At 30.7% G+C, this 11837-nt stretch overlaps 1 protein-coding gene across 1 annotated transcript; it reads right to left on the bottom strand.

Moving 5' to 3' along the window:
- Positions 1–4362: 4362 nt before the first annotated feature.
- On the bottom strand, positions 4363–5344 carry LOAG_08760 (hypothetical protein; the record flags this gene model as incomplete). Its single annotated transcript, XM_003144291.1, has 3 exons — positions 4363–4586; positions 5058–5150; positions 5263–5344. The coding sequence occupies 3 exons, from the start codon at positions 5342–5344 to the stop codon at positions 4363–4365; spliced, it is 399 nt and encodes a 132-aa protein (XP_003144339.1).
- Positions 5345–11837: the final 6493 nt, after the last annotated feature.

Below are 11837 nucleotides of genomic sequence, written 5' to 3'. Positions count from 1 at the left end.
TATTATTATATATATATATATATATATATATATATATATATAGTAAAATCTTTTTCATTTTACAAACCGTTAGTTTTTTTTATATACCGGAAGATTTGCTAGAAACCTGGGAATAGCGGTAGTCGTGAAAAGAAAACATTTTGGAGGTATTCGTAATGTATGAACACGTACACAATGTGTATTTATGTCTACGTAAATAATACATATTTATACTTCGTCATAGCTGCGCAAATTTTTGTGACCAATAACAAGCCATGTCAAGTTTAATTTTGCTGTGATTTTCAGTACAATGCTGAAATGATAAAATGAACGCTGCTAGTTTGAAAATAAGATCAATGAAACATACCTTCATTTATTAATAGCTAAAAAAAAACTGTTGCTAGTGGAATGATTCGAAGAATCTTCCTCTTATTGTAAGCCATATTGACATCTCGATCTACAACACGTTTTCGATCCATATAGCAATTGGGAAAACCGTCCCGCTGGATGTGAAAAAAATGCAGCATGTGAATCACAAATAGTCTTGATTACCCATTATCACTTTCAAACTTTCTCATATTCAAACTGATTATTGAATGACAATTTGAGGATTTTCTGATTGACATTATCAAAAACAGAAGGTTTGTTTTATTTCCTTTGTTCATTTGTTGACAAAATGAATTTATGAATTTGAAGAGGAATTGCTGAGAACTTCAAAATTGCGATTGGTATCAGTTATGACAAAAGTAAGCTACGTATTTTGCAATGCAGTATGAAAAACAAGTTCTTTTCTCATCGACAATATTGATCGCGAACAAAACAGAATGGTACCATTGGTAGAGAAGTATAAAAACTAAAGAACACTAAGCTTCTAAGATTCCTTACAAAAGATCAGTTTTTAATGTCATGTCTCATAGCATTTGTTGAATGATCTTCCATCGTCAAATAATTTATTTTATTTATTGAAAAAATTCCGGAACAGAAATTTCATTTTCTCTCAACCGAAAAATTGCAGTTATGGTGGAATATTTCAGACAATCTAATTGATTTATTTTTTTGCGATAATATTATTGATGATTTTGCTTACAAACGAGCCCTCCTCTTTCCGCTTCTTTCCCTCTCATCGTTGCAGCTAAACTATAAACTTCAAATTAGTAGAAGAAATCAGGTTTTCCATTTTTTAAATTTCTCCAGTCTAACCCATTCCTCAAAATCTTTTTGAAGTGACTCAAATAATGGAATAATGAAATATAAACATTGAAAATATGTGAGCGTCCCATATTTCATTTCGATTTCGTACCATTTATTCGACAGTAAAGTTAATAATATGTAAATATAGTAAAATTGAACAGTTATAAAGTGAAATATGCATTTTATAATTAGCTCATTTTATTGCATTTTGAATTATTTTATACTTACCGCCTGCTAAAAATTCTCAATACTAGTGGTTTGCAAAAAAAGTTATACTTCGCGATTTTACAATAAGTAATGTTTTCTTCGCTTTCTTGAAATATGATATCGCTTTTCTATATTGTTCAACAGTTCATCATAACTTCATCCTGAATAAAATAGAATTCCGATTCTCAAAGATATGTAAGCACATGTTAAATTCATGCAAAAATATAAGCTCACAACTGATGGATTTTTGACAAAGTTATTTTGGACTTCTACAGTTCCTTTGGTTAATTAACTTCTATTTCTCTTGAAACTGTCTATCTTCTGATTTGATTGCTTGCCATTAATGCACGTTGTTCATTTACTCCATTTTTCTTTAAATGCAATGCATTGCCAATACTGTGCTAAAGATAATGATAATGATGGTCATTACTCTAACAAAGATAATGATTCTTATTTAGATAAATAATATAAATGATGATTATTTTGTCCTCAACATTGATAATCGTGAAAATATTATAAATATTAAACATATTGCTAGTCTCATTCACTGTATTTTGGATTGCACATTTTGGTTTACATAAAATTGAAATTTAAATGATTTTCTAACTAAACAGAAAAAATGAATTAAATGTGCATAACCAGAAAGAAAGATAATAAGAAACATTGACGAAAAAAAAAATTGTTGATATTCATTATCTGCTTAACGTATAGATCGATCTTGTTATAATTTTGGCATTTGTCATCAGATAGTTCGAGCTGCATAGACTAATAAATGGTTTGATAAAATGAAGAATTTCATAGTTTCTGGATTTTCTTGTTTGAAATATTACTAATTTTATTATTAATTTTTTTATGGAAAGGACAAAGTCCTATTCCGATTTTTATTAATTCTGATTGTAAATCAATGGAAAATGTTGACATTATCTGATAAAGAATGATTTTCTTCACATCAGACTACTTGTAAAAATTTAAAAATAAGCAGGCGATTGACTTCTGAACCGACAGAAATGAATTAAGATAACTCCATTTCCCATTTTACATCAAACTTCTGATCTTACAGCGACTTTCCAATCCTCGTACTTTTGTGGCGTCCACTATATTTGTGTAATCTTTTTGCTCTTTTCAGTAATCACAAAATAAAATTATGGAGAAGCCGATATAAATTTCAAAACTGTTTTAGCATGATAGGCTTAACGTTCTCCTTAATGATCGACCTAGTGTTCACCTACATCAGGATTGGGATGTAATCAGTTTACAAGCGTTGTTCTACTAAAACAAATAAAGAAGGGAAATTCAATTATGGTCTGAAAATAAAATGGTTCCAGTTTAAAACCAAAATTCATTTCCAACCAATTCTGAGGTATTCTCCTTCAGTGTACCGGAAAATATCCCCTATTTTTCCACCGACATTATTTCTTTAATTTCCACTTTTTTTATTTTTGTTTTCCTATACTTCCGTGATTTCTTGGATGGTTGTCATCATGAAAATACATATCGCCAACATTTTTGCACTAAAATATTGTTGAAGCTCACAGACTGTTCTTTTAACTTGATTAAATCTAAATAAAATAATTATGAACTTGAAGTAAAAAGTAATTTAACATTTGGAAGCCAAGTTAGGTTTTTTTTGATTCTTATTTAACCAGAACTTTTTGAGTTTCCTTTGCAAATCTTTGCTTAATTTGTGGCCAATTCATATTCGCGACTTAACGAGAAACTAATTCCAAGTTATACGTCCTTTCCTTCTTCATTTTTCCATCTATCCAACCACTTAAAAACAAATTTTTTCTGGCCATAGTCATCAATTGACTATAAATTTGTTGTCTTATAGAGAATGGATTTATCAAGGATAAAACAGTATCGATTAACATTCTCGTACCCAGACCGAAAGGAAATCAAAATTGTTCTACAGAATGGGAAAATTTATCATTAGTTCCATTATCGTTCCTAAGTAGAATGAAATTCGAAATTTAAATGAACTTATCTTTATAGATTTTGATTAAACTTTGTAACCAATATTTTATTCCCATTTTGTTATTATCGTTATTGTATCTTGCGTTCTGTGCTTTACTTTAACAGTTCAAATAATTCCGCCAAATTTTTGTTATCATTTATTGAACAACTGATATGTATGGGTGTTTTCTTCAGATTTTTAATGGACGAGCCTGGTAGGAAATATTTAAGCTGCGACCTTCAAGCACAATAAGAATTTTCTCCTATGCATAGCAGCTTCTACTCCCAAGCACTTTTTTTTGGAATCGTTTTTGATTAAATCACTCTTTAAACCTTCGTATATCCCTGCTGATACTAAATCGGTTAAATATTAATTAGCATACCTTCGGTTTACATAGAAGCAATCTCACTCTCACATATGCTTGCCGAGAGTAAATTACTCAAATTCATAATGTTGTCTAGAGAACGTAATGCAAAAACCGCAGACCTTCATTTAATATAATAGCCAGAAGCCATTACATCTTTTGTAGAACAAACACAGATAATAGTACTGATTTTAACTATGAATGCTTTGAAATTTCTCTTTTTAAATTGAAATCCATGAAGAGAAAAACAGTAAAAGATATATATCGATTTTACATATCCTAAATATAAACCAGCAACACTGTGCTCAAGATATTCGATGAGCTTATTTGTTTTTAGTCAATGATCCCAGACCCAAAGGATTTCAAATTAATCTTTAATCAAGGAATAGAAGTTGAACGCAAAGCAGGAAAACGGCGCTTAATTCCTGATTCGGACATTATTCGTGTAATAATGGAAGTAAGGTACAGGAGGAATGAACATGAAACAGTACCCGAATAATATCGGTTTTCGGTTTCTTTAAAGATATGTGTAAAGTGATGATGAAAGATCAAAATTCACTTCATTTCAAAAATTCACATTCACTTCAATTTTTTGAAACAAAGATCTATCATTTGAATTGTAAAACCTATAGATTTCCTCATCCACCACTGCCAGTAAAAAGATTTGTCATATCAACAATTTCCCATAAAAAATCTGTGTTACAAATGTTAAGACAAAAATGGACAAAGATAACGATGAATACGCTGCAGTAAATCCAGCAGACTCAGCTGATGGATAGTCGTTGCACAACTGTCCAAAACACCAACATAATTCAACGGTACGATTCGAAGCGCGCCTTGCTAAATGTGGCGGCAATAGTTTATACGCAGGCATCCTACTGCACGAGGTATCTGCAGCAATCAAAAAAACGGAATAAAACAAAAACTCTTCTTCCATTCTAGATTTAATAAGATGCATCGGTTTACTTTGTTTGCAAGGTAATGTTGCGAATTTTTCCTCATCAAAAATGAATTCATTCTAGATAAAAGGATAGGATTTTCTTGACTATAAGCAGGATCTTTTTCTTTAAAAAGTATCTTACATCAACTCAAAATAAATAAAATGAACTGGAAACACTTTACGATGCAAGTGACAAGTAACATAATCGAGATTTCCTTAAAATTGAGATTTTGAATATTCTAAGCAAGCATCATTATTGATCTGCCATAGCTTAATTTCAAAAATTAAAATTAGAACCATAAAACTCTTTTGTGTGAATAGACGGCTTACTTCTAAAAAAAATTAATTAAACATATCTTATTCCCATGATTTGATTGAGTGTCGGAGAAAGATTCAACTTACATAAACAAACAAAAAATTACCTGAAGCAGAAAAGCCATCAGTGGATGGTGTGAGACCATATTTAAACACAGAAGAAAAACATCCACGAATAACATTGTTTCCAATGTGATGTCCTGAAAATTTTCAAGCATTTTATGACAGGATACGGCTACTACTGATACCGTACTCTTTTTAGATGAGTTTTAAATGAATGTTTCAAAATTTAAGGATAAATAAAAATCAAACCTGCTAAAATACGGGGTTCAATAACGGTAACACATAAAGAATGACTGCATGTTGTGACGCCTATATGTACTTTGGGTGGCATATCGTAACAATAATCGGTAAAATTCATCGGCATGAAGTAAATCTTAATATTAAGATTCATTAAATTTACTACATCTTCACAAAAAGAATTTTTTTTTTTTGCCCCATACTATATCATTCAAAGTATTAAAGTTTTTCTAATTTAATTTCAGTTGCAGTAGTGTCTTTTCAATACAGTTAATGATTAAAATCATCTGATTTTTAATGCTACTAGCGTATGGTGATATTTGTTCGGTCTGCAGAAACTGTTCAAGCACAATTGTAATTAATTCCGTCTCTACATGCAATAACATCTTAGAAATCTTGGGAATTTTTTGGGAAATTTTGATATTGCGACAATTAAATGGTTAATTTTAATTGGTTTTACATAACTCTACCCTTGCCGTGCAGAGTGATCAAAATGTTAATTTTTATAAGGTTAATTAAATTTTTGTGAGATTTGAAATGGTCCAAAAAGCAACAAATTGATATTTTATATATTGACAGATTCGGTGTAATAAAAGTTAGTAATACTAACTATATCTTGCAACCAAGGAAAAGGTGTCATTTCATAAATCTTTGAGTAACAATAGTGTCATTTTGCAATTTGAAGTGATATGTTTTCAAAATATCGTTAATTTTTCGCTCCCATTTAGAACTTTGAAAATAACTGTAGCATAAAAATTTCAAATACATGAAATCCAAGTCATTCAAGGTATCTGCCGGTCAATCAATCGACAATTACTGATGTGACTAATAATGATAGTAGCTTTCAACTTTGTACATAATATTTGGTCAACCAGACAACGTAAGGAATAATTTGGCCAACTAAAGCTTTTGTTGATAATCATTGTTGCCTCAGTCATCCAGAAAAGGGAAATGAGTGGAAATCTTATGATAAACTCAAAACAATGAATTATTTCGAAAGGGGATGCTTATATTTACATGCATTACACAGAATAGCAGAAGCTTAATTACTTTATATCTATAATTGAACTGAAGGTGGAGACAAGCTTTGAATGCGAGCCCTAGAAGTTTAAAATCTTCGCTATCTTCTTCTTGTTATGGTCTTTCTTAAGAATTTTTTGGAAATACTTCAATGAACAGTGATCAATTCAAGAAGAAGAACAACAATTTCACATCCTTATTCCCCTGAAATTCATTTTGAATTTCCAGCATTCTCTCTTTTCAGCCTGCTATTACTCTAGCTATGGTTGAGAATTCATGACCTTTGGTATAAAATTATAAAAACTGATACGGTGATTACTCTTTTCTCGTCTCTCCTTATTCATTCGTCGTCTTATATTCTGAAATCAATAAGAGGTCGGAACTCCGTAGCATTACCGGAAGTGTTCTTTACAGCTTATGCACACTTCTGGAAATTTTCCCATTCATCGTAAAGCGATATTGTTTTTCAAGTTCTTTTTTCTAACTCTACTTTTATCCATTTGCTCCATTTTGTGTAAAACTTTAAGAAATTCAACGATACTTTAAAATAATAGACATTTTTCAGTCATCTGCTCACGGAAATTATCTTGCTTTCTGCGATAAAAGTGAAAAGAAGATAGGGAAATGATTATGGAAAGTATTCATTTTAGCTTTGATATAATTTTTTTTTCAGGAGTGCACAGCTGGAATGGCCAGTTATTATGATAGCTATTTCCCGATGAGCCAAATGATGCAAATAGAGATGGATGGATAAATGGATTTACGACAAGAGATATATGATGTATCACGTAAGTGATTGGTGATGTATTGTTAAGATCTTAATTACAATGACAATCTTAATGTTGCAGACGATCTTAATTACAATGACAAATTTGATCACTGTTAGCAATGTCAACTATAATAGAAGAGATATATTCTGTGCATTTGATACGTACTACGTTCATTGCTTGCTTTTTTTCTGATACCAACGGAGGTGAGTAAGACAGTTAAACGAGTTAACAAAAGTGAAACTAATTAAAGTCAAATTAAGAATGGCCAAAATGGTTTGAAGAGTAGTATAATGATTGCGATTAAAGTACTAGAAGTGTGATAATAATGGCAATGATGAAGCGACTTTCATGTAGGCGGTATAAATAATATGATAATATGGATATAAACAAGATAAAAGAAGAAAATTCAGAAACATTTATATATGTTTGAGTGTAAGCAAATATTGTAAATATTGTAAGCAAATACAAGAACATGTAACGATAAAAAATATTATGTAATTGCTAACTTGACCTGTATTATCGTTATTATAAGTGTATGTTTCTCCGTGTAAATCTGCTTAATATCATCAATGGATAAAATTGTGCTAAATTTTAAACAAATTTCATAAGGCAGTTAGACATTTTCCAGAACACTTCTCTCTTTAAATCACATTCATCATTTAGTTGCAGCTTCTTGCCATTTCTTTCCAGCTTTTTCTGATAAATTTGCACTTAAACTCAATACTTTTGAAGAAGGAACTTCTGCTGATTCTAATCAGAAATATGCACATTTTTAAAATTTCTAAACAACTGCAAAAAAAACTTCATTAAATTGCTTGCAAGCCAGGTAGTTTTCTTCATCTCTCATCCAGACATGGTGTCCATTTGGTACAGTTTTTTTTCTCCCATCCATTGTTACGATAAAAATTTCTTTTACCGCAAGTCATAGTCTTTTTTGCCAAGTAAAAGAAAAAGGAAACGAAAATCGAGTTTTTCTAAATCAACAATTCTCTGAATTTTTTGGAATTTAGGCATACTTAGCAGCGATTTTTATATGAACAGGATGGGACAATGGGATTTAGCAGCGTTAGTATTGGACTTAAATTGATTTAGGGTCCTAGTGCTCAAAACCCAACGCTGTATATTTTGATAGTTGGCCAAAAGTCTCACTGCTCAGTCCTGCAAACCAGATCCCTCTATCCTCTTCTTCTTCTTTCCAGGTCCACATTTGCTCATTTTATGAATTGACCAAAATACATATGCCCCTTCCTTTGTCCACTGAAAGCTCCTTTGGCAGGAAAAACGAATCTGACCAACGATATCATTCAATATTAAATCATCCCTAATATTTCTTTTCATCCCTGTGAATACATAACAAACGGCATTTCAAGTTCAACCCCTCCTGTACTCAATTTTCCCCATTCAAAAAATAAAGTTTTATTTTTAAATATCAATTGTTACTCAATGTAGAACGTTTCGAAGATTTTTTTTTATTCCTAACATTGAATCAATTCACACACAGTTCGCCTCATCCTAACACGATCACTTCATTGCAACGTTATGGCTTGTCGAATTCATGCAAAATCCGTTTTACAAGTTATGAAAATGAAATGAAAGGCGCGCAAAATCAAAGATGTGGGAAATCAACGCCCTTTTTTAATTTATAAGAAGACAGCTATAAATTGTTAGTGACACCGTTTTCAGATTTAAACTCTCACTTTAATTTAAATCATTTCAAAAATTCTCTAGAAACTGCCCCATTGAAAGTTTATGATATCAAATAGCTCTGTTTAAATTGCATCAAAATTCGAAAATGCATAGCCATAGCCGAACTACTTGATAGTGTTATCAATGATACAATTTGGGATTGGAAGTTGCAATATTGTACACACAAACACGCATACACACATGCACACACATATACACACACGCACGCATACACATATATATATATATATACGCAAATATTTGCTGTATTGATACCAATAAATCCTTTTATATCGAAGAAAGACTTAAGAAAAATGAAAGTTAGAGCAAAATTGAACAAAGCTGAATGACTGTATGCAATAATAATATTAATCAAAACTTGAAGATAAATTATTAAAAAATGTAATTTTTTAAGTTCAAAATTGATTAATTTTCCTCAGAAGAAGGAAGGAAAACAATGAAATTTCGAAAAAAAAGGCAAAATTACCTGGCTAAGAAATGACCAGTGCTTTTGGAATGCTTCTGACATACAACTGTAGCAGTACTTACCAGATGAACTGAAAACATTCAGCACATAAAATTTTAAACGATCTGAAAATGTATAATACCGAATCAAATTATGGTAATATAATAGATTTTTTGCTCAGTTCACGCCACTTTTTCTTTAAGTTCTCAAATCCATGGCTTTCATGCCAGATAATCAAGAATTTCAATCGTTAACCAAGAAGTTAAGGGGATGAACTCATTTTTCAATCTTAAAATGAACTTAAACAGAATCAAAATACCTGAAATCAAAGTAACCAAGTGCTGTGGTAATAATTGTTATAGGCGTTGTTGCTTGCACAATGAGCCAAATTAATGGCCCTGCAATTAAGATTGTTCAAATCATCGTTTTCCATAATTAGGACATTCAGGTTTTAGAAACTATCAAATTCATTTGCTGTATACAGAATTGATTATATGAAAAGATGGAGAGCCATGTGCTCCATTCTAACTAATATACTAATGCAAAGCTGTTGGCTCCAATTTCACTCGTTCTAATATCTTCAAGTAAATTAGGAATACAACATTAAATCTAAAACGAATTAATATAACTCATGACTCCAAACAATTTTTAAATACACGTTATATTCGGTATAACTAGTCAAAATATGGCTGTTTTTAATCAAAATACACAGATTGAAACACAAGTTAGTGATTGTTGATAGATACTTTCTGTCCTGTTTCCAAAGCTGTTGATTCAACTTGCGTTTAAATTTATACGAACTTTTGTTCAAAGTGATTGATATCAACAATTTAGTATTTGATAGTTTAGTATACTTGCTAAAGTACTGGCAACTAATTTAAGTAATTATTGGCTTCCTCTAATAGTGAAGATCATCATCCTCCTCCTAGATTTGCCATCATTTGCAATATTAAGAGCAAAATTTGAAGAATTCATGATAAGCTTAGGTATTTATACGTAATTTATATGTAGGATATAAAAAAAAGAACTGAAGTTTACTTCATAAATTGACTTTTTTATAATTAGCATTAAGGAAAAATGGTACGATTTGTTGAAAAACCACTTTAGGCTCAATCAATTATTCGCCTGTGATTTAGACAATCCCACATTATCGTAACTTTCTAGCTAGTTTGATTATTTAACGAAAGCTTCTGTCAATCTCTCATTTTTCATATTTTGTCTGCTTAAGCGAAGCAGTTAACCTTAGACCCCACAAATTTTTTAATCTGTTGCATCACTATGTCAGCATGAGAGGATTACAAATGAAGACACCTTAAATGAGATGACCCTCAGTGATTTATTCGATTAAAAGTTTTAAAGAGATGGAGTAAGGGAAGGGAATGGTATAAACTTATTCATTTCTGAATCTGCCAACAGGGCCGCACTACTTTGTAACAAGAACAATGACGAGAAAAGAAAAGTTGTTGTATCAACTTTAGTGTAAACAGCGATTCGGTGGGATTTTATAGCATTGCTTAAAAATTTGCATAACTCTGTGATTATACCCTTTACGCTCATTATTGTTTTCTTTTTGGTTTCAACAATTCAGTGTTTTTGAAATTCTGAACTTCTGGAAAGAATATTAAAATCAAATTCGATTTTGTTTCTAAGCTAACGTCGAAAGAGATGATGAAATATTTATTTCATAGTCTCTGGAATCGTTTTGAAAATAATATTGGTCATGTTTTCCTGTTGTACTGAAACAGATCACTGAGAGCATTTATACAAGAAAAATTCTGCTTCTAGCATAAAACCTGACACCGACAATTTTATTCATTTGACCATTTAAATTTATTGAGGACTTCTTCACATTTTCTTTCTTCGAACCTTAAAAAATGATTATTTTTTCTAAACTTACGCTTGTAATTGATCAAATTTATTATTTTTGAAGCCTCGCTTTCTTGAAATCTAATTTTTGGATCAAGGTGAATATTGTTTGGAATTTTTTTAAATCCTACATTTCACAAAATGTTCAGAATATCCATATTAAAATCATTAAAGCTGGCACGTCGAATATATATGAGTTTTAATTAACTCACAAATGAGGTTAATGATAGGTGACAATGACAGAATGACAAAAATAAAAGCTATTAGGGACAGTGTTAAATGTACGTTACTGTAACTAGTTGATGTTGACATCTTTGATAAAATTTTTCGCAGTTATAATTTGAATAACATCATAAAATTAAAAGACAGTCATTAATCAAGTGAAACGATGAAATACAGTGGTGTACTTACGTGCTTAATGAGGCTTGAGGGAATCAGTTCCTTTTGAATGGATGAATTGTCTCACAAAAGATGATGGGCCAAGTTAAGGGCCCAACTGGAGACCACTTCAACAACATGCACAACCAGACACACACAAAGTGGAAACATTTCCTAGCATTCATTAATCTTTATCGCCAACTTCAACCTTGCCATTAATAATAACAATTTTTCTCGAACTTTTCTCTGGAAGCGACTACCGTTTATTTATTATTTATTATTATTTATTATTATTATTATTATTACTGTTATTATTGTTATTATTATCATTATTTTATTATTATTATTATTATCATTATTATTATTATTATCATTATTAGTATCATTATTATTATTATTAT

This window comes from Loa loa (assembly GCF_000183805.2).
Source record: "Loa loa unplaced genomic scaffold supercont3.271, whole genome shotgun sequence".
Lineage (NCBI taxonomy): Eukaryota > Metazoa > Nematoda > Chromadorea > Rhabditida > Onchocercidae > Loa > Loa loa.
The sequence above is the reverse complement of the archived record's forward strand: the minus strand, read 5'-3'. Positions and strand labels throughout refer to the sequence as shown.